Source organism: Globicephala melas, chromosome 10 (genome assembly GCF_963455315.2).
Source record: "Globicephala melas chromosome 10, mGloMel1.2, whole genome shotgun sequence".
NCBI lineage: Eukaryota > Metazoa > Chordata > Mammalia > Artiodactyla > Delphinidae > Globicephala > Globicephala melas.
Window position 1 is genome coordinate 10,342,641 of NC_083323.1, and position 22,678 is coordinate 10,365,318.

At 57.9% G+C, this 22,678-nt stretch overlaps 1 protein-coding gene across 5 annotated transcripts; it reads right to left on the reverse strand.

The window, feature by feature from the left end:
* Positions 1 to 377: 377 nt before the first annotated feature.
* LOC115852827 (chronophin) lies at positions 378 to 21,882 on the reverse strand. 5 transcript variants are annotated; one of them, XM_030856035.3, is made up of 18 exons: positions 21,700 to 21,878; positions 20,502 to 20,544; positions 20,165 to 20,269; positions 18,941 to 19,017; positions 18,520 to 18,631; positions 18,352 to 18,428; positions 17,712 to 17,850; positions 17,084 to 17,152; positions 16,842 to 16,932; positions 16,269 to 16,414; positions 15,183 to 15,294; positions 14,746 to 14,827; positions 14,575 to 14,655; positions 13,929 to 14,045; positions 13,282 to 13,379; positions 12,782 to 12,947; positions 11,663 to 11,757; positions 378 to 1,720 (listed from the first exon to the last, which is right to left on the reverse strand). In XM_030856035.3, exons 1-18 carry the CDS (start codon positions 21,756 to 21,758, stop codon positions 1,404 to 1,406), a joined length of 1,986 nt encoding a protein of 661 aa, XP_030711895.1. In that variant the 5' UTR covers positions 21,759 to 21,878; the 3' UTR covers positions 378 to 1,403. The 5 variants fall into 5 exon arrangements, with proteins under 5 accessions (XP_030711895.1, XP_030711893.1, XP_030711894.1 ...); XM_030856034.3 differs by lacking the exon at positions 378 to 1,720 and adding an exon at positions 9,403 to 9,575 and having other exon boundaries at positions 11,652 to 11,757; positions 21,700 to 21,882; XM_030856036.2 differs by lacking the exon at positions 378 to 1,720 and adding an exon at positions 9,454 to 9,575 and having other exon boundaries at positions 21,700 to 21,882.
* Between the last annotated feature and the right edge of the window lie 796 nt (positions 21,883 to 22,678).

Consider the following 22,678-nt stretch of genomic DNA (forward strand, 5'->3'; position numbering starts at 1 on the left):
ACCTGTCTCCACAGAGAGGGGCCGCAGCCTCCCGGAGTCAGCCCACACAAGTTCAGATCCTGCCTCAGGTGGTCACACTTTCCAGGGGTGTGCCGTCGTGTTTAACTTAACATCACCTTTAAGATGCTCATTCCCCAAGGAGTAGAGTGGGATGAGTAATGCAAGCTTGCTGGATTTTCTGAAGGACTGAGGCAGATTGGTATATAACGACTCAGTGAGGCACAAAGTGCTATTGTGCTAAGGTACCACTGCACACAGAGAATACTCTGCAACTGGGGTAAATCATTTCACGAAGCGGGTGGGCCAGTTCCGGGGAGAGCAGGCTCAGGCAGGGGCTCCTCCCCCCGCCCCACCCTGGACACAGACTTCAACCCACAGACACTCCCACTCGCACTTTATTAAGTACGGGAGGACTGGTTACAACAGGGGTGGAGGTGGCAGGGAAGGCCCAGCCCCCATCCCCACCATCACGGGCACGCAATAATAAATAAATAGCTGGGGGTGGGCGCGGGGGAGAGGTGGCACAGCAAACACTGACAGCACGGGGGGCGGGCCACAAAAGCCCCCCTCCCAAGCTGTGACCACCGTCAACACTGGTCTGGTACCGTGATCAGGGAGGGTGGGGCTCTCAGCTACAGAAGCCCCCAGAGCCACCAAGTGGCCCCCTTTGTGGAGGAGGGGTGTCTTCAGCACTTGGACCCGTATTTATGAACAGAAATCTGGACCCCTGGCTGGTCCAGTCAGACCCAGATTGTCCAGAGGCCAGTCTCTCAGACTTCTGGATTGTTCTATTCAGGATCCAAGAGACTAATGGGTCATTATTACCTAGGGTCCTGATTGGTCTACCAAGGACCTAGGACAAGAAAGGGTCATTGTCGCTTAGGCTCCCAACTGGTCCACTCAAGACCCAACAGCAACGAGTCACTATCACTTAGCCTTCTGATCGGTCCATTCAGGGCTCAGGACAATAATGATTCATGGCTACCTAGACCTCTGATCGGTCAATAGGAACCCAGGGCCAGGACCCAGGAGCAGGCAGAGCCCTAGAGGCCCCAGGGAGGAGGTAGGGGATTAAGTGCTCAGGGTTGGGGGAAGTCCTCACAAGGCAGCAGGGCCCAGATTTAAACAAGCGGAGGTCACAGGTCAGGATATAAGGCCACCTGGCTGGGTCAGGCCAGGGTAAACCAGTGGCAGGGAGGGGGCAGCTTCTGGGACAGGAGAGTGCCCAGCCACTGCTGGAAGGGGGTCCGAGGGCCCTGACATCTTCCCTGGGTTCCAGCCCCACCAGGGTAGAAACTGGGGCCAGGGAGCTGGTAGCCCTTAATGCAGCTCTTGGCCCATCACCTCCATCTACAGGAACAGGGTGAGCAAGGGTTGCAGCCACAGTTGCTGGTCAGGTGGGCTCAGTCCTCCAACCCCTCCATCATGTCCGCGATGCTCTCCACATAGTAATGGGGCACGAGGTCGTGCTGGCCGGCTGCCAGGTAGGTCTGGGCCTCCTCCAGACGGGAGACGCCTGTGAGCGTGAGCACGGTGGTCATGCCACAGCGGTGGCCGAAGAGGATGTCGGTCTCCAGGCGGTCGCCCACCATGAGTATGCGGCTGGGGTCCACGCTGAAGTGCTCTGTGATGCACTCAAACATGTAGGGGCTGGGCTTGCCCACCACCAGGGCCTGGCGGCCTGAGGCTGTCTCTACGGCAGCAGCCAGGCTCCCGGTGCCTGCAGGGACATGGAGACTCGGTTAATGCGGGTGGCAGCGGGGAAAGCATCCAGGCTCGGAAACTGGAATTCCCATCGAGGCAGCTTGGCATGGGGGTCAAATTAGGCACTGAAATGAGTTAAAAGGCCACCTGCTTCCAAGTCTTAGTGTAGGGGTTAAGGGCACAGACTCTGCAACCAGATGCCTGCATTCACACCCCATCTCCACCTTTCTTGGGCAGGCTACTTAACCTCCCTGTGCCTCAGTTTTCCCATCTCTTGTATGGGGATATCAATGGCAGTATCTCACGTGGGTATTGTAAGGCCTGACTGAGCCACTGCATTAACCGGGCCTGGCTCAGTCAGCCCTGCGTGCCGTTCACAAGTTTACCCAGGCGGCCACACGCCTTTGGGCAAGCCAACCTCTCTGAGTTTCCCTAGACTCGCTGGAAAGGGGGATCCAAGTAATGCCTACCTTCAAAGAGGTGCTGTGAGCACCACAGGGGCAAATGCTTTGGAAACAGAAAAGCCCTTAACAAACAGCAGTTGTGGTCATTGCTACAAGAATGTGTGCTCCTGGCATCAGAAACTGGCACAGCCCTTTTGGAACACAGCAGGGCACAGAAATGTTCGCACCTCTGACCCAGTCAGCCTCCACTGGGAAAGTGATCACAAGGCAAGAATTCAAACTGGAGACAAACAGCTACATGGTTGAAGATGTCCGTGGCCTCAGTAACTATAATAAGCAAAACTGTGGAACACACCCAAGTGTTTAACAATAGGAGGACTGTCTAGAAAAGGCTAATTCCCAGCCCAGTACCATCCTGTCCCACACAATGAGTCCACTGTGCCCGTCTCAGGGGTACATCTTTGTGCCAGAATGTTCTACCTTCACACTAATGATGAGCACATTCTAAAGTGCCAGGGGCTGTGTGGGAGCTCATGAACGCCCATTTTACAGATGAGAAAGCTGATGTTCGGTGTCGTTAAGTAACTTGTCCAGGGTTGCACAGCTTAATAAGTGGCAGATAAAGGATATGCATTCAGGTAGGTCTGACCCAGACACATGCAGGGCCAGCCTGTACGGGCTTGGGAGTGCTGAATGTTTCATTTTCAGGAATTCTGAAATGAGTTGGTGGTTAAACAAAGCCACTATTAAAAGTCAACTTATATAAACTTAACAATCAAGTGAAATATGTTTAAAACAAAGCTAATAAATTCTCAAAACTCATCACTTCCTAATTATTTTACCATTATCTATGCTCTTGAGGTTACTTGCATCCTAATGATGGAAATATTACAGAATGGCGTGTACATATCTTCCCAACCCCATGATAAGTGACTTCACGTTGGTAGGCTGAAATCAGCCACAGTGGGGGGAGTACTTACACCACAGAAATTGGCAAAAGGCATAAATCAAGACTCTTCCAGTTCCTAGACATCAGTACTCCACTGGTCTGACCCCAAATGCTCTGGGCCTCCTGTCTCCCTTCTCATAGGGGATGACACTCAACTTGATTAAGCCCAAGACACAGAAGGTGCACAAACAGGAAGAATCCTCAGCCCTGTGGCCCCCAGATGAGGAGGAACTTCCTTAGGATCAAGGCAGAGCTGGCCCAGAGCAACCCTGTTGGGAAGGTCTCCCTGACCTCTGACCTAGAACTCGCCTGCTTGTTTTCCTGAGAACTGGGTAGGGAAGAAAAGCCATTTGCCCTGTTAGTTAGAAATTCCTTCCAGGATGGGAAGGGCTCAACTGCGTCACCCCAAAGTGATTTTCTCAGCTCAAGAATGGTAGCTCTTTGGGCTTCTCTGGTGGCGCAGTGGTTGAGAGTCCGCCTGCCGATGCAGGGGACACGGGTTCATGCCCCGGTCCGGGAAGATCCCACATGCTGTGGAGCGGCTGGGCCCGTGAGCCATGGCCGCTGAGGCCCACGTGCTGCCAAAGAGAAAAAAAAAAAAAAAAGAATGGTAGCTCTGGGGACTTCCCTGGTGGTCCAGTGGGTAAGACTCCGTGCTCCCAATACAGGGGGCCTGGGTTCGATCCCTAGTCGGGAAACTAGATCCTGCATGCATGCCGCAACTAAAGATCTTGCATGCCACAACTAAGACCTGGCACAGTCAAAATAAATAAATAAATAAATAAATAATAAATATTAAAAAAAAAAAGAATGGTAGCTCTGTTAGCATATTCCTTTCCTTTTTAAAATAAATTTACTTATTTATTTTTGGCTGTGTTGGGTCTTTGTTGCTGCACGGGGCCTTTCTCTAGTTGCAGTGAGCAGGGGCTACTCTTCGTTGCTGTGTGCAGGCCTCTTGTTGCGGTGGCTTCTCCTGTTGCAGAGCATGGGCTCCAGGCGCGTGGGCCTCAGCAGTTGTGGCACCCGGGCTCCACAGTGCAGGCTCAGCAGTTGTGGTGCACGGGCTTAGTTGCTCCGCAGCATGTGGGATCTTCCCGCACCAGGGCTTGAACCCGTGTCCCCTGCATTGGCAGGCAGATTCTTAACCACTGAGCCACCAGGGAAGTCCCAGCATCTTCCTTTCCTACCAGGTCGGAGCCGATCCCTCTTGGCCCCCCATGTCCCACCTCACTCACTCAGCCAATATTACTGAGGCCCAACTATATGCCAGGCACTGTGTGAGGCACTGGGAATAGAGCAGTGAATGAAGCTAAGATCCGTACCCTGGGTGAGCGAGCATCCAAGCAGGGGAGTCTATGAACGTAACTGTGTCCTCAGACCACTACATCCCACTCTTCTCAACAACCTGTCATCCAAGGCTGGCGTATGTTTTGCTGGTGATGTATTCCTAAGACAACAGGCATTTCTATTTGCCATCTCAAGTGGCTGCCACATGGTAGATAGGTAAACACACAATTTAGGAGACCCATAGGGACTGGGGAGGGGGAACTGGGGTGAGATTAGCATTATTTCAGATTTTATGCATATTGGGGCCTTTATTAGTGTTTTTATTCCACTTTCAAAGCTGCATGATTCAGTTGTGCCCAAACAGGACACCAGCGCTGTATTTGTTAAGCTCTGTCTCCCCCTCTTGGCTGTGGGAATGACCAGCAGAGCTGGCGGGCAAAGCCAGATGGGTGGTGAGACCCAAGGGGCACGCGTGGGCAGGGCCTGGTCTCTCCCCAGCTCCTCCACACCATCCTTCCTGAGCCCCTGGGGGAGCTTCTGAACCCAAAACCTTAACCTGAGCTTTGAGGCCCCCAAAGAAACTCACTTTTCATAGCATGGCCTAGGGTAGGCAGGAGCTAGTGCAGCTGGGAGCCCTGACCAGCGCCCTCACCTTGGATTTATGGGGAAACTGAGACTGAAGTGGTCATGCAGCAAAGCTAAGACGGGCCTAGAACTATAAGATTCTCAGCCTGGAACTGGTTCTGCCATGGCTCAAGCCCTGTTCCATTCCCTAGTGCCCTGTCCTGCAAGATGCCTCCTCCAGGAAGCTTTCTCAGATCTCCTCAGCTCTAGGACCTCCCTGCCACCCATCTTAATACTGTGTCTACTCCTCAATCGATCCCACCCTGCCCTCCTAGGGTCTGGTATCAATCGAGTCAGCGGCCAGCAGGGAGTGAGTCATGGAGATCTCACCCTGCCCTCAGCTTACTGACTGGTTGTCCACACACACACTCACTACTGTCAGTTAGCCTCTGCTACCACCTGCTCTTGTCTAACTTGAACCCTCCAAGATGTAGGAGGCTCACTTGCTCCTGCTTTCTCTGCAGATCTGAATTCCCAAATGACAGCAGTGAAGAGTGCCTTGGATGGAGGGGGTGGGGTTTAGAGGCTGGGGGTAAGGTGGCCTCAAGAGCCAAGTTCAGATCCTCTTGCTCTTTCTTGGGTGGCTCACTTCCCTTCTCTTAGCCTCAGTTTAACTGGGAAATGGGACAATAACTTCCATCTCCAGAGTAATTCTGAAACAAAATAAGACACCAAGGTGCTTCATAAAGCTCTGTAATAGGAGAGGTCTTGGATACAATTTACATCATCTGAGCACCTACTGTGTAGCAGGCACTCATCCTGATCACTCTCTCCTCAGCGAAATTGTCATGGTTACTATTCCCATTTTACACCCAGGGCAGAGATGCTCAAAGGTTATGTAACTTAACAAGATTACAGAGCCCTGGAGCTGGAACTGGAACTCAGGTCAAACTCCATCCACTTTCTGTGCTCCCCGCACACCTGCCTTCAACCTGCCGCTAGAAACTCCTGTTCCAAACCTCCAACGGTGGCGGGGGGAATCCTTCCAGGCTTTGTCCCCAATTCTCCGACCTCACCCCGATGGCGGGTGGGGAAAATGACAGGAGCCCTTGAGGCTGGTTCAGAAAGGCTAGGATTGGGAGTCGGGGCCCTGGATTCCGCCTGCAACTCCTTGAGCCACAATGGGCCTCAGTTTCCTCATCTGTCAAACCGGGACCCCACTGCTGCCCCTCACAGGGTGACGGTTGCAAGAATTACCACATGTGGACATGAAAGCATCCTGGGCTCTTGCTGGGTGGGGACCGCCCTCACATCCCTCCTGTTCCCCACCTGGCACCTGGATACGCCCCTTCCCCACCCCACTCGCAGGAGTGGAGGCATAAGCGCCCTAGCTCAGTTTCCCCGCCAGCCCCGCGCTCACCGGGAGTCCGGCTGCCGTCGCTGAGCGGGTGCCACGGGTCGCGGTCGGTGGCCACCAGCAGGCAGTCGGGGTCGCGCAAGTGCGCGCAGGCCTCGCTCAGCTTAGCGAAGGAGAAGTGCTCGTCGTAGCCCACCAGCACGGCGCGCACGCGCGGGGCCGAGCCCGGGTCCTCGTCGGGGTCCCCCGCCAGGCGCAGCCCCGCGGCGCGCAGCTCGGCCCGCAGCCCCTCGCCGCCCAACACGAACACCGCGCCCTGCGCGTCCGGCGGCCCGAGCTGGCGCTGGCGCAGGAAGCGCGCAGCGCACAGCGCGGAGCTGAAGAGCTGCTCGGCGCGCAGCCCCCCGAAGCCGAGGCGCGCGAAGCGGAGGGCCAGCTCGGGCCGCGCGCGCCGGCTGTTGTTGCTCACGAACAGCGTCGCCTTGCCAGCCCGCGCCAGCCGCTCCAGCAGCTCCGGGGCGCCCGGCACGGCGCGCTCGCCGTTCCACAGCACCCCGTCGCAATCGAAAAGGACCCCCTGCGCCCGGCCCAGCACGTCGCGCAGGGTCGCGCCGCGCAGCCGTTCGCAGCGCGCCATGCAGCCGGCTGGCTGCCCGCACGCTCGCGCCGCGCCGCTCTGTTTCCGCGGGCACGGCGCGCTCGTCCGCAGCTGGCTGGTTTCCGGCACCTGCCAATCGGCGCGCCGCAAGGGCCAGGGGGCGGGGTCACGGCCTGGCCCGCGGCCAATGGGGGCTAGAGTCTCGGGGAGGAGCTGGGCTGCGAGCTAAGGGAACCTGGAGAAAAGGGCGGAATCGCGGCCGCCACCGAGGGAAAGGGACCAACGACGGCCTAGCTTGGTCCTTCGTCACTCCCCTTAGTTCCGCTGGGCCAGTAGTCGCTGAGCTTCAGTCCTAACTAGCTTCTTGCAGGGATGGGAGGCTGAGAGACTGACGCTCCTTTTGACCAATAAGGAGTTACAAGTAGAAAATATGGCCCGCTCCGCGTTCCCCAGCCAATCAGAAGCTTAAGACGGCTGGTTGCTAGGAGGAAAACAGATGCTAAAGGAGATGTGATCTTTGGGTCAAATCTCATTGCTCTCTGAACCGTGATCACACCAGTTACGAGCGAAGTCTTGAGAAGAGTGTGGGTGTGTTGAGGAGAGAGGCACACGGTGTCCTCTCGGACGCTGGAGCCCTTGGTCTAGACCAGTGGTTCTCCAATCTGGCTGTGCGGTGGAGTCCCCAGGGGAACGAATTTTTTTTTTTTTGAGATATAATTTACATACAGTAAGATGTGTAGATCTTAAATGTACAGTTCCATGACTTAAAAAATATATATTTATTTATTTTATTTATTTATTTTTGGCTGCTTTGGGTCTTCGTTGCTGTGCGTGGGCTTTCTCTAGTTGCGGCAAGTGGGGGCTACTCTTCCTTGCGGGCACGGGCTTCTCATTGAGGTGGCTTCTCTTTGTTGGGGAGCACGGGTTCTAGGCGCGCAGGCTTCAGTAGCTGTGGCACACGGGCTCAGTAGTTGTGGCTTGCGGGATCTAGAGTGCAGGCTCAGTAGTTGTGGCGCACAGGCTCAGTTGCTCCGCAGCATGTGGGATCTTCCCGGACCAGGGCTCAAACCTGTGTCCCCCGTGTTGACAGGTGGATTCTTAACCACTGCGCCACCAGGGAAGTCCAGTTCCATGACTTTTGAGAAACGTTTTTTAAAAATACCAATGTGTTGCAGGATCCCAGAAATTCTAGTTTAATTGTTTTGGGTGAGACCTGGCATTTCAAAATTTCTTTGCTTTTTTAATTACCCAGGGATTCTACTGTGAGGCCAGAGTGGAGAGGCACTGGGCTAGAGGCAGTCTGTCACCCGAGGACCCTGGAGCGGGAAGGAGACAGAGCAGCAGTAGCCAGTTGCCCAGGGCAGTGATGGGACCCAGCTGCCTAGGTCCCCACTTGGGGAGGAATGTGTCACAATTCTGAGGTGGTCTGCCAACCTCTGAGAAGGTTCTGAAGACGTGTCTGACCCCCAGGAGCAACTGGAGCTTCAAAGACCTGGGAAAAACCACACCCTGTCACTCAGGCTCTGAGGCTGATATTTTCTGTGCCTCAGTGCCCTGGGCATTTGCTCCTGGCCTTTGCATAGGTGGTCTCCTTTGCTTGGAATGTTCTTCCTTCTTCCCTTTTTTAGCTGGCCAGCTCCTGAAAGACTCCCCCTCAATATCACCTCCTCCAGGAAGCCTTCTTGGCCTTCACCCCCCCCACACACACACCAGTCTGGGTTAATTGGCTTGCCCCTAAGTGTGCTAACATGGGTTCCCAGTGCCATGACACTTGATTCTTTTTCTTTTTTTTGGCCTTGCCACGCGGCTTACGGGATCTCAGTTCTCCAACCAGGGACTGAACCTGCGCGCTCGGCAGTGAAAGCGTGGAGTCCTAACCACTGGACCATCAGGGAACCCCCATGACACTTGATTGTAATTGTCAGTTCTCCTGCCCGTCCGTTCCCAGGAGCTCCTAGGGCATAGGGCTGAGCTGGGACCTAGCCCAGAGTCTGGCACAGAGCAGCCTCAGGGAATATTTGAGGACAGATCCATCCCTGCTCCACAGGGGAGCCTTCCCTGCCTTCTCTGGGAACAGAGAACACCACAGGTTGGGGGAAACAGCAAGCAGTCATCACTTATAGGGCACTTCTGTGTGCAAGGGCGGTACCTTGGTCTTTACAAGTGTGTCTCTTTTAATCCTCAAACCAACATTTCTGTGGTGGAAGTTGTTAAATGTTTTCACAGATGAAGGAGACTCCAAGAAGTTAAATAAATTGCTCAGGATGTGAGGGACTGATCCAGGCTCTGGAATCAGGCAGACCTGGGCCAGGTCCATGCCTCACTTGCCACGTGACCTTGGTCATTTTCTGAGCTTCAGTCTCCTCACCTGTAAGAGGTAATGGGATCTACTTCCCTGGAAGAGGATTAAATGGAAATCATGAATAGAAAAGCATGATAGGTAGCACAGAGTAAGTGCTAAAAATGTTGGCTGTTATTATTTCAGACAGGGAAAAAGAAAGGAGGCAAAGAATAGGTAATTTTTTCCCCTTTATCAAAGTGGCTTCTTTATTTCAAGAACAGAAAATAAAACTATCATTTGGGCAGCTGCTCCAGTTTTGTCCAAAATAATTTATTTACCAGCCTTACAAAAAAATATGTTGGCAAGAGAAAAATAAAAGTCCTGTAGGAGCAGGCAAGCGTCTCCTTCCTTCCGGCGGCTCCCCTGGGACCCTGCCAGAGAGTGGGGAGTTGGCTGAGGGGCGCCCCCAAGCCCAGGGTGGAGCCAAGAGTAAGAGGTCTGGAAGTGGAGGACTGTCCTGAGTCCTCCTTGCCGTGGGGGCCGACCCAGCGGACACCGAGGCACTTGTAGGCAAAGGCTGGAGGCCCTCACCCCCTTGGGAGGGGTGAGGGCTGTGTCCTGGGAGGACAAGGTGGGGAGGAGGGGATGCTGAGGGCTGTCGGGGAGAAGCCGCCAGCTCAGTCGGTCTCTGAGGCGAGGCTCCTGGGCCGGGGCTGAGGGGGGATAACCGGGGGAGTGGGGGCCCTGCCTGCAGCCTCAGGGGCCCCTCCCTCCTCTGCGGCCGCCCCCAGGTCCACATCGGCAGGTGTGCTCAGAGAGACTGGGACGAGGGAGGCTGGCCCCGGGGAGGCCGGGCTGGGGGAGGCTGGTGGGGGCCGGCTCTGGCGCCGGGCAGGCTGGGGGGCAGTGGGGGGCAACGGGGGTGGCACCGTGGGGGCCCGGAGGCTGCTGCCAACCAGACGGCGGGGCAGAGCCCGGGGGGTCGCAGGGCTGCCAGAGCCAGGGGGCGGGGGTGGGGCTGGAGGGGAGCCGCGGGTGCTGGAGACCTGGGGGGGCGGCATGGTGGGTCTGGCCGGCGCTGGGCGCTTGGCTGTGGAGGAAGGAGAGGGGCGGTTAGGCGTTCACACTGCCTGCGGCAAATCCCCAAGCTCGATGCCACCCTGGGATCTTCGAATCTGCTGTATCTGCCGTTCGCTCTGCCGGGAACAGTTTCCACGCTGGCTGCTCACCATTCGGGCCTCGGTCCACATCTGTCCTCAGCTAGAGGGCCCCTCCCCCGCCCTGCCCCAGTTACTGGCATATTTTCCGGTCGCATTTTCTTCACGGGACTTCTTGCCCTCTGAAATGATCTCGTCAGTTTTAATTTTGCTCGATTATTGCTTGTCTCCCTGACTAGAATGTAAACTGAGTGAGGCCAGCTGATGTCCAGCTGGCTAGCGCCGTGTATGTGTTCAGTACAGAGCTGCTGAATGAAGAACTGCTGCCTGTTCCACCTGCCACCTGGGTCCTCCTCACTTCCTCTCAGAAGCCCACCAGAACTGCCCCACCCCAGCGCTCAGATGCCCCTGCACAGTCCAACCTCACAAGGCAGCCGAGGGGCTAGGTGGGGCAGGACATCTGGCCCCTGGTCCTAGCTCTGTCTCCACCCACTGGAGGGCCTGGGCAAATCACTTGCCCCCGGGAGCCTCAGTTTCTTCATCGGTGAGATAAGATGACAGCCTTGACCTCCCAGGGCTGACGTGAGGACCAGCGCAGGTGATGCTGTGACCGTCCTTTGACTTGTGCTCCAGTGAGCAAACATCCTGCTTGCACCCCATCCAGGAAAGGTGGCTAGAAGCCCCCTCCTGTAAGAAGATCCCTGTGCGACCTGCCAGCTCCTGCTGGTCCAGAGGCTCCTGACGCTGTTCCATCTGCTCCCATCCAGGTGGAAAACTCTAGAGCCTCCTGGGCTGGGTGTCCCAAGTGTCCTAGTTACCCTGGCAGACTCTGCACCTGAACCCTCGGCCTCCTCACCTGCCTGGCTTTAGGCCACCTGAACAGGTGAACGCACCAAAGGGGCTCAGAAGGAGGCTACCAAACCACCACCACCACCACCACCACCCTCCTTCGCTGTCTTTTGAAGACCCCATCCTCCCTCTTCACTCTGTGATCCCTGGTCTTCTTGAGGGACTGAACTCCACCGCCCCCAACACTCAATCGCTGACCTTTATCGAGCATTTACTGTGTGCTGGGTATGGGCCAGGCAGCACCATTTAATTCTCCAAACAGCCCTACAAGGCAGGTGCAGTTATTGTCCCATTACACAGAGGAGGAAGCTGAGGCACAGACAGGTGAAGTCACCTGCCCAAGGTCACAGAGCTGGAATCTGAACCCAGAGTGTCCGGCAGCAAACCTGGGCCCTTAGCCACCTGGATTCCTGGTCTCCCCTGGCTGTCTGAAAACATGGGACAGTCTGGGATTGCCCGGCCCCTTTCCCTGCCCACCCTCTGCCCCCCTTCTCCTCCCACAGCCAACTCACTCCTCCGAGCCATGTCCTCTGTTGGGGTCGCTGCCTCCAGGGAGCTCCTACTGACCTTGGGGGAGGCTGGTCTGGGGGGTGCCTCAGACTCTGCCCTGCGAGGGAAGGAGAGGGTCAGGGTCAGCCTTGGCCATCACCCAGAGGACTCCTGGAATCCTGGGGAGATTTCCAGCCAACAGGCTGAGTTTGGGTCCTCCCAGGAGTTGTTCTCCACCACTTTGTGGCTGGGCCTGGGATCTGATAAGATGCTTCTGGCATGGGCCAGAGTTTGTATCCACTGAGCCCTGGCTGCTGTGTGACACTGCGACACTGTCTGAGGTCCCTCATGTGACCAAGATGTGGGGTAGAAAGCAGGGCCTCCCCTGTATCTCAGCTCTCAGCCTCCATGTGACCTTTACGGGATGTTCTGGCCACTAGAAGCCAGAGAACGGACGAGAAGCAGGGGAGGAGGCCAGGGCTCATTCCTGGCTCTGCTCCGTTGGCTACTCCTTGGGGAGGCCTTTCCTGAGCCCCCCTTGCCTGACTCCTGTTCCCTACTCGACCCCCCGACCCTGCTCTACTGTCCTTCGTAGCACACATCACTGCCTGACGTTATACTGTGCCTTTATCAGTGTTCTGGTTGATTCTGTCTCCCCACTCCCTGGAATGCGAGCTCTAAGGGCAGCATTTGTCTGTCTTGCTCATCTGAGGAAATTCATGGTTTGGGCCCCAGCAGTCTGTGATAACTGATCAATACCCGCTGGGTACGGAGGCAACGTGGCACCGTGTTAAACCTCCCGATTTAAAGGATCAAAGAGAAGACTGGAAGGTACAGAATTTACACATTCCAAAATGATCAGTTCCCTAGTTCCCTAAATCTCCAGGGTCTGAAACAGCGCCTGGCACACAGTAGGTGCTCAGTAAAGAAGCATATAACACAGAAGGGAACACATCAGAGGTTGAGAAGAATATGCCTCTGAGGTCTCTATCCTACCCACTCCAAACTGGGAAACCTGGTATTTGGGATGAAAATATAATAATTATATTTCCTAAAATGCTACTGGACACCCTGAGAGATGGTGTCTCAGGCTAGGCATCTCAAGGCCAGGACAGGGGCCATTCATACCCATCAGTCCTTACCTTTCCTTGAGAGCCACTGAGGCTGGGGCAGGGGCCGGAGCCGGAGCTGGTACAGGGGCCGGGGTGGGTGTGGCAATCGATGGAAGCTCCTCGGAAGCCGGCCTGTCGCTGACCTTGTCCTGGGGTGCAGGCGCTGAGAACAGGCCTGACACGTTGAAGTTGATATCTGCAGACAGAAGGGAGCAGATCTGAACTTACAGAGTTTCCGCAGGCCTCCCCTCCTCAGCCGGTGTTGGGACCACTTTCCCTTTCTCCGGATGTTGTCTGGACCATGTTTCGCCTTCCCACTCCCAGGTGGGCCTCACAAGAATCCCACGAAGCAGGCATCATCATCCCCATTTTACAGATGAGAAACGGAGGCTCAGAGTGGAGGAGCCATTTCCTCCAGGCCTCGTGGTGAGTTTGCAGGGTTGCCAGGGACTGAAGCTGAGTCTGGAGGGCACCAAGCTGGGCAGATGAAGGCACAAAAAGGGACACGTTCACAAAGGCGGGAGCTTTACCTCCAGGGAAGAGGGTGTCTGCATTCTGTATCAGAGCCTCGACCATGCCCACCACCTGGATGGATGAGACGGAGGCTGCGTCCAGCTGGGCCAGGTCCCTGGGACGAAAAGAAAGTGAAAGTGAGTCATCATTTAGCAAAGTCTAGTGACCCCAACTCTCTGGCCCTGTGCTGGGCACTGGGGACACAAGGACCAGGTGAATAACAACCCCTCACATATCACAGCTCTTTACAGTTTACAAAACAGTTCTCCGTTTATTATCTCATCTAACTCCCAAAGCAAACATCCTCAATGTCTGTCTAGTTTCTCTCCCATTTACAGATGAGGAAATGAAGGTCCAGAGTGACTTCCTAAGGCCCATCTCTGCAAGGTGGGGGGCGGGGGGGGCGCGCTAGAATCAGATCTCTGGGCGCCCAGCTCCCCGTAACAGGCCACCAAGCACCGCATTACTGCCTTTACCCAGAATGCCTATCTCCAAAGCCCCATGGGATCCATGATCCCTTTGGCTGCTCGTCACAGCAGCTTTGACAATTGCAGCTGCTCAACCTACTCCGAGGATGGGGAAACGGAGGCCCAGGGGAAAAGTAAGCAGCAGATGTGGGGGGGGGAGGGGACTGCCGCCTTCCCCCCAACCTGTGGCCACTCACCCTTCTTTCTCAGGGGGCCACAGCAGGTTGGGCCCCAGGACAATGGCGATGTTGCTGGGTGTCATCTTGTTCACCTCCTGTGCCTCGGCCAGCAGTGCCAGGAACTTCATCAGGTACCTGGGGCGTGGGAGGGGCACTTGGACCAGGGGCAGGGCATCTTGGGCCATGAACACCCATGGAGGCCCCCCAGGACCTGAGACTTCTCCAGCCTGGGATTGCCAAAGAGTGGCAGACACCGCACAGGACATTGAGGAACATTTTTACTAGTTACATTAGCTGACCTACTGAACACCACCTACGTGTCAGGCACTAAGTTGAGAACCTCCAGCCACCCTAGAGTAGGGACTGTTATGCTCCAGGTCTTCCACATGAGGGTGCTGAGAGTTAACTCTGTGCTGAGAGGCACAGAGAGTTAAATGGCTAGCCTAGGACCACATAGTGGCAGAGGTGGGATTTAAAGCCGGGTGGTGTGGCTTCAAGGTTCAAGGTATGTGTTCAGTTCGATGTCTAGCATAAAGAAAATACAGTTAATACATCAAAGTGGTATTTTCAGAAATATTGCTTAGGACAAGGATACCAGCCCACGGCCCTGAAGTGGCAGCTGGGCCTTGGCTGGGGGAGGCCTGGGTGTGGGCTGGGGGCTCACCTGAGGTTGCTGAGGTTCTCACGGGGCAGGCGGCTGCACACCTCCTGGAGGGCCTCCAGCCGGGCTCCTGGCTCCTTCAGGCTGTGGACGGGGGAGAGACCTGGTGAGCCTGCCCTGGGTGGCCCCTCTGTAGCCTCGTCCTCCCCAGCACCTGCCCCCCGCCATCCTCACCTGGCTGCCCTCATCCAGTCATCATAGAGGTCAAAGGTCATCAGGGGCTCCGGCAGCTCCCGCAGGTAGGACTTGAGGGCACCTGGAGTGGTGGCGGGGGCTCAGATGCAGCCCTCCAAGCCCCCAACTTTACCCCCAGGCCTCAGCTCTCTCCATGTTAGGAACCTTTAGCTCTTGTTCACACTAACGTGTCTAGGTCTGATCATTTCTTTGGGCCACGGGCCCTTCTGAGAAAATGATGAAGCCTAGTGATGTTGTCCGCAGAAAAACATACACACGTTTCAGGGGGCTCACCATGGACCTCAACATTAAGGACTCCTGTGTCTCCTCAGATGTCTATCAGGCCTTAAGCCAACTATCATGGGATCATTTCAGGCAGCTTCAGGGAAGGGATTTGGGGGGAAGGCTCTCCACCCAGGGCTCCTCAGAGCAGCTACCTGCCACAGCGTGGGGGTCAGAGCAGAACTCCTGCAGGCTGCACGGGTCCGAGGCCATTGTCTGCTTGAGGCGCTTCAGCACCGAGGCCCCGGCGGCCAGACGGAAGAGGCCCTGAGGTGCGAGAGGGGGAAGGTGGGGATCACAGAGGGGTGGGCGGGGCAGGACACCCCGGTTGGGAGGCCCTGGCCCACTCATGGCCTGGAGTAGGCCTTGGGGGCCCACTGGGCTGGTGGGCAGAGTGAATACCACCGTATTCGTGGTTCCTCTCGACTCTTAAGGTCTAAGATTCTGAGCAAAAGGGGAAGTCTAGGGGCTTCCCTGGTGGCGCAGTGGTTGGGAGTCCGCCTGCCGATGCAGGGGACGTGGGTTTGTGCCCCGGTCCGGAAAGATCCCACATGCCGCGGAGCGGCTGGGCCCGTGAGCCATGGCCGCTGAGCCTGCGCGTCCGGAGCCTGCGCTCCGCAACGGGAGAGGCCACAACAGTGAGAGGCCCGCGTACCACAAAAAAAACCAAAACAAAACCGGGAAGTCTGGGAGGAGCTCAGAAAAGTCGTGGGGAGACAGGAGTCTGGTTAGGAGTGAAAGGGAGATAGGAGGCCCAGCAGGACTGTCCTGAAGCCTAGGTCTGCCTTTGGGTGTGGTCCACCTCCTAAGGGTCTGTCCTTAGGAAAGCAGCCGATACACTAGCACGACCGAGGTGCAAAGGACGGATGAGGGCAGCGTGTGGCTGTGACTCACGTGGAGTCTCCGGCTTCACCGCCACTTTCTCACCTGCTGGGCACGTCTACCCACTGGCCTCTGCCTCCCCCTTGCAAAATGGAGCCAATGAGGGCTCCCACCAAGGGTTATTGGGATAATCCAATGGAACAAGGAGCGCAAAGGGCTGATGGCACAGTGCCCGGCCCACGTGAGCATCGTTAAGTGGGAGGTGGTATCACTTCAGCAGCAGGAGGCCACGCCTTCTCCCGGCACCTGTACGCTAATGGTGATGAGATTACAGGTCCCAGCGACGGGCAGCATGTGGGAGGTGTGGGACCGAGTGAGGGCCCTGGTGTTCCTTCCCCACCCACTCCAGTGAGCCCCACCTCTTCCTTCATGCCCTCAGAAAGCAGCATCATGACGCAGGCCTCGATGGGCAGGGCGATGTCCCGGCCCAGCTCTCGCAGGTGGGTTCCCAGAGGCACCCCATACACCCTGGAGAAGGGGGCGGCCATCATCGAGGGGGAGGGGTCTGCAGGGACGAGACAGATCAGCGGCCCAGGGTCCTCCCACCTCTGAGCATCGAGGTCAGGGCAGACAGGGGCATCCCCAGACATTCTCAAGGGGCTACCACCTCCCTCCTGACCACCCATGCCACACATCCTGAAATTATCCAACACATCTCTTGAATCCGCCCACCTCCACTGCCCCCACCCCAGTCCGGGACACAGTCACCTCCCTCCTGCCTCCTAACAGGGTTCCAGTCCTGCCCCTTCATTCCATCCTCCACGCAGCCGCAGCCGGAGCAATCTCTTCATCGCAAATCTAATTGAGCGCTCCCCTGCTCAGAACGCATCTCTGGCTCCCTGCTGCCTTTCGTGATGGAGTGCAAGCTTCTTAACGTGCCCCAAGCAGGGTGGGGGTCAGGGGTGGGGGTCGGGGCCTGCCTGTGTCCCCACCTGTTTGGCTGTGGTTCTCCCTCAGCTCAGCCAGGGCCGTGTCCAGCGAGCTCAGAGACTTGCGATGGTAATCGGCCTGAATCTCCATGAGCTATGGGGACAAGAGGGCACCCCCCGGGGGAAGTGAGGGAAGCTGAGCCTCCCCCAGGGGCCACAAACGCAGACCCCTCCCTCCCACCATCTCGCAGGGGGTCTCAGTGGCCCCGGAGCTCCGGGTGGCAGGAGCCTGGTCTTGGACTCACGTGGATAAAGTGGTTGGCATAGCTGTCCTCCTTGGTGGCAAAGTGGTACAGATCGGCTAAGTACTCGTCCTTGGGGACAGAGAGGGGAGGGCTTATACCAGCGAGGCTGGGGCCCAGCGGGGAAGCTTGGAGGGGACAGCAACTTGCCCAAGCTGTACGGGGAGGGTCACAACCAGCTCTCCTCTCTCTGCTTACGGTTTGCTCCTGGGGCCAGCCCGCAGGGTCCCCTTTGAACTCTTGGGGGGCTTTTACAGCTCCTAGTCCTCTTCTCTGTGTCCCTATATCCTCAGCACAGTGCCTTGTGTTACTCACCCCTCATTTGTTCACCCATCCTTCATTCATACATTCACTCACTTAGCAAATGCACTGAGACTCCGGTGAACAGGCGTCTCTCCCGCCCACGTGTTATGCGTATGGTACAGACAGAAGTGGCTACAAGGTGATGGCTAAGTACACAGACCTTGGAGCCTGACAGCCTGGGTTCAAATCCCGGCTCTGCTGCTTCCTAGCTATGTGGCCTGGGGCAAGTCACGTCACCTCTCTGAGCCTCAGTTTTGCCATCTGAGAAATGGGGACAGCACCCACCCGTGCCACCACCACACATGCAGGAAGCCCAAGTGCCCCTCACCTTGCACTGCTCCACCTTCCTCTTCAGCTCCTCCTCCTCCTCCTTCAGCATCTCCACCTTGTTGGCTGTGGTGGTGTAACTGCCCGGGCCGCCACCCAGGCCCTGGCCACTGCCTGAGTTCTTAGCTGCCTGACTGAGCCTGGGGAGGATCCCAAGGTGGGGTGGTTACATCCCCATCGCATGTCCAGAGCCAAGGGCCCCTCCACAGGCCTGACCACATAGGGTTCCGGAATTTATAGATGCAAATCCCAGAGCTGAACTGGCCTTGGGTCTCTGCCCACCCTGGGCAGAGTGCTCTGGCGCACCCCCTGGTGGTGGGCTTGGTGATCATGGCCACGCACCTCCAGAGTGGAGGGTGGGGCCCCTCCCGCCATCCAGGGATCTTGGAGGATTGTTTATGGCTATCCCGGGCTTTTGGGTACCCCAGCTGGCACAAGCACATGCACATACGCGCACAGAGGCACCCTCACATGCACTGTCCCCATATGTCTTCTTAAGGACCAGGCGTGTGCACAAGGACACACACTGTACTCAGTGGGCCCTGCAGCGTCCTCCTGGTGGGGGAAGGGCCTCGAAGCCCTGTGGCCACATCCGTAGGCTGAAGTAGGCGTGAACCTCACCTAGAGGCTGTGGCTCCCACCTGCTCTTGAGTGTGTTCCAGTCAGACACCAGCTTCTGCAGGCTCTTCTTGTGCTTGAGGATGGCTGGCAGCTCCTCCTGGGGGCGGGCACAGGAAGGGTTCAGCGGGCTGCGGAGGTGGGAGCTGGAGGCTGGGGAAGCTGGGGGCAGAGGGAGGGGGCAGGGTCACCTCACTCAGCCTGTTGAGCGGCTGCAGGACGTCCCGCTCCAGGGTCATCTCAAACTCAGCCAGGATGCGAGCAAGCTGGTTCTGAATGGCACAGCTCATCTCCAAGGCCTTCCTGTGGACACAGCACCCAGTGGGCCCGGGCTCCCACAGCCCCTTACCCCCCTCTGGAGAGACTGGGCAGGGTCACCTCCTCCCTCCCCATCACCCCCTATCTCTTCTGTCTCTCCTTCGTCTTCACTGAGCCCAACGCCCTTGCAGGCCTGGCCACCCTCACTGACCTGGACACTGTTCCCAGCCCAGACACTCTTCCCAGCCTGGTCATCCTTCCACCGTGGATGCCCTCCCTGACTGGGACCCTCTCCTGACCCAGATCCCTCCTTGGCATCTCCAGGTGAGGGCCAAGGTCCCTGTCCGTGCTCACCCCATGCTGGAATCGGGGTCCAGCTCCTTGAAGCTCTCGGCCATCGTGGTGGACAGAGCCATGAGGGGAAGCTTCTTCTGCAGGGAAGGGCAGGGCCGGCTGTGAGCGTGAGCGCGTGCGCTCGCCCACTGGGTTGCTTCCACGCCCCTGCCTGAGCACATGGTGAGTCTCCTAGGGGCAGAATCCCCAGCAAGGCCCTGGGCGTGGACAGGGGAAGCGGGAACCCAGGAGGGCCACGGACACAGGTGACAGTAGAAGCAGGAAGATGACAAGGCACGGTGGAGGTGACAGCTCCCCGTAACCATGTACAGAGCCCCCACCCATCTGAGGCCCCCCTGCCCCCTCCCAGAAGCCACACGATTGGGCAGGAAGGAGTCATGGACCAAGTCCCATCACTGAATGGAAAACTAAAAACAGAGGGCATGGCATGGAGCTTGTCCCAGTTCACAGTTAGAGGGAGGGCGGAGGAGCCAGGAACACAACCTCAGAGTGGGCCCTCTCCCCTGCCGCAGGGCATCTGTGGCTGACCTAGCCCCTGCGGAGCTCAAAACCCTCCACGGTTCCCTATTGCTCTGGCCACACGGAACTGTTGCCCAGTTACAAGTTTGCCCCCCACATTCCTACCTAGCGTTGTACAGAGCACCAGCTTAGGTCAGGGAGACCAGAATTCGAATCTCAGTTTTGCCACTTACTAGCTGTGTGACCTTGAGTGGGTCACTTTACCTCTCTGTCTCTGTTTCCTTCTCGGTACACAGTGCTAATAAGGGCAGCCTCCTCCTAAGGTTGTTTTCACATTAAGTGAGGCAATGCATGGAGATATCCTAGTAACAGACTAGCAGTAATCAGTCCATAAATACTGGCTACTGGTTAAGACCAGTGAGTAACACTCAAAATCCAGCTCAAATGGCACTTCTTTCAGGAAGCCCTCACAGACTGCCCAGTTGTGAGCACCTGCTCTGGGTGCTGATTGGACAGAGAGGTTCAGGTGCTGTCAGAAGCCTGGCTGTGGCTCAGAAGATTGGTGCAGGCGGGCGGCGTCAAGAAGGGGATGGGGAAGAAATAGGGCCTCATGAGTGGGGTGCCGGAGGAGCCTTGGGACAGAGCAGTCTCCACCCCCTTGGTGCCAGAGACTCAGACTAGTGGGGAGACCCCAGCCCCGACCCCGCTGCCCCGCTGGACAGAGGTGTCCTGCCCAGGCCCCTCCTCCCTGGGACCCCCACTCACCACCCGCTTGTCCATGTCCGCCCCGCTCTGGCCCTGCAGACAGGCCTGCAGCCGTTTGTGGACATTGTGGGCTGCTCGCTTGGCCGGCTCCAGTCGCTGCTCCACCTGGGAGGGGGTCCAGGGGTTATGGATCGTGGGGGGCTGTTGTCCCCCATGCCCCACTGTCCTGTTCTCCCCCAGAGCAGGAACTGCCTTTCTCTTCCCTCCTCCTGGGGACCCCATTGCCAACAGCATTGGAATGACTCAACTCGGGCCCCCACCTGGCATCCCTGCCTGGCCCTCTGCTGACAGCCTGCATGGGCCTGTCCTGCCACCCGCTGCCGGCCCAGGCACATACCTGCTGCAGGTCCTCCCCCAGGAACTCGGCAGTCTCCGGGGTGCTGCAGGGGGAGACAGCTTCTGCTGAGCTGGCCCAGGTTAGGAAACCCCCGCCTCCTCCTGCCCCCCCACTGCAAACAGGGCACCTGAACCCCAGATGCTTCCAGTGCCCCTCCCAGTCAGGCCGCCCTGGGTGGCCCGCCTGCCTCATCCCCGTCGGAACACATTCCATGGGGGCGGGAATAGGATACCGGACTTTTTCCTCCTCCACCCAGGGCTGTGTCCCCAGAGAGGGCGGACGAAACCGAAGCGGGGACTGGGGGCGCCTCTCTCTTCTGCTGACCTGGGGAAAGGAGGCCCGGGCTGCCCCAAGAACAGGAAGTGTGCGAGCTCAGACTCCTGGGCTGTTGGTTACAAAGGGCTCTGGACTGTGGTGGTGGGCAGGTCCTGGGCCCCTGCCCGGGGACACGTGGGGACAGGCTCCGAGCAAGTCGGCCTGACTGCCCACGCTCATATAGGCATCTCTGCCAGTGTGTGACTACAGCAGGTCTGTGGACACCCAGTCCGCTCCCCTGAGCCCAGAGAATGAGAAACTCCCAGCGCAGGGGGAAGAGGAGAGAAGACAGGCCCTGGGAGCTCCCCAAATTTCCACCCTCCACACCACCAGCTCAGGGACTGTGGTGGGAATGTGGGGATGTTTCCACCTGAGGCTGAGAAAAGCAGAAGCAAGACAGAGAAGCAAGGACGCCTCTGGGCTGGAGGACGGTGGGAAGAGGCGCAGGGCAGGGCAGGTCAGGGGCGGCCCCTCCTCCCATCACTACCAGGACCCTATCTCTGCTGCTCCCCCAAGGTCTGGGGCCCTGACCATCCCTCCCCCGCAGGCAACCAGAGATGGTTAACAGTCCCCCCTTGTACAGAGGGGACAAGTGAGGCCAGGGAGGACCGTCCACTCAGGGGCTCATGGAGACAGAGAAGACCCAGCATCCTTGATCCTCCACCCACCCTCCAGTCAGGGGTAGGGGTGCCCCTTCCCCCAAAGGCCAGCGCCTGCCCCTCCTGCTCTGGCTAGGAGAGGGGATGGCATTCAGAGGGGAGGAAAAGAGGTGGCCAGTCAGAAGGTGGCTGTCCAGCTGTCCTCAGTCTCCCCCCGACCTCCCACCTCCTCTAGGGTCCTGCCGGGTGAGAATGGGACTGGAAGGGAAGGGGTTGACACTCACCGTCCCAAGCTGCCCGTGTGGGCCAGCTGCCGCATGCGATGCAGCTGCCTCTTCATCATCTTGGGGGCGGGCTGGGGGCTGCGGGGTCACGGTGGGGGTCGAGGGCCCGGCAGCCCCCGGCCCAGCCTGCCTCTGCCCGCGGCGCCTCTCTCGCCCCGGGTGGGTGGGCGGCGCTCTCCGCTTCCTGGGCCAGCCGCGCTCTCGCTGCAGCTCACTCTCTCCTCCCCCGCTGGCGACTCCGCCCCCGGCCCCCAGGTCACTCCTCTCTCCAAGTTTGTTTTCTCGCTCTTTCGCGTCTTCCGGGCCCCCCAAGGGCGCCCCCCCTACGGTCCCGGCGAGTGTGGGTCCGCCGGCCGCCTGGAGATCCACAGGTTGTGCGCGCGGCCCCTCCTCCCCGCTCCTCCCCGCCCAGCCCCGGTGGCGGGAAGCAGGTAAGCCCGTTCCTGCCACCGCGCCTGCCCGGCTTCCTGGGTTCCTGCCCCACCCTCCGGCCTGCAAGCCCTGGGTATAAATAACCTTGGCACCCTCTTAAAGGGAAAACAGCGTTCCATGTTTAGGAGGCAGCGGCCAAGGACAGGCCCATCTAGGCCTCCCAAAGGATGCTGTCCTAGACTCCCTTCCGGAAGGACCTCCTGGCCACCTTGAGCTAAAGGTCAACCCCTGCTCCTCTGCTGGAAGATGGGCTGGAGGCTTTGGCTTCCTGGGGCCACGCTGCTGCAGCGTGCCCTTGGACAAGTCCCTGGAACTCTGGACTCACTGTCTCTAATGGCCTGTGGGTCAGCTGTCCTGACGCTGCCCACCTGGAAGAGTGGATAAGACACTCCTGCCTGCTCCTCCAGTGCTCCCATCGCCCTTTTCACGGGGGTCCCCACCACCATCCAGCCACAGCGAAACCTCCCAGAGCAGTTCCCTGACACCCTGCCGTCTTCCAGCCCCAGCCACGAGTTTCCGCTGTCTGTGAAATCCCTTCCCCGGCAGA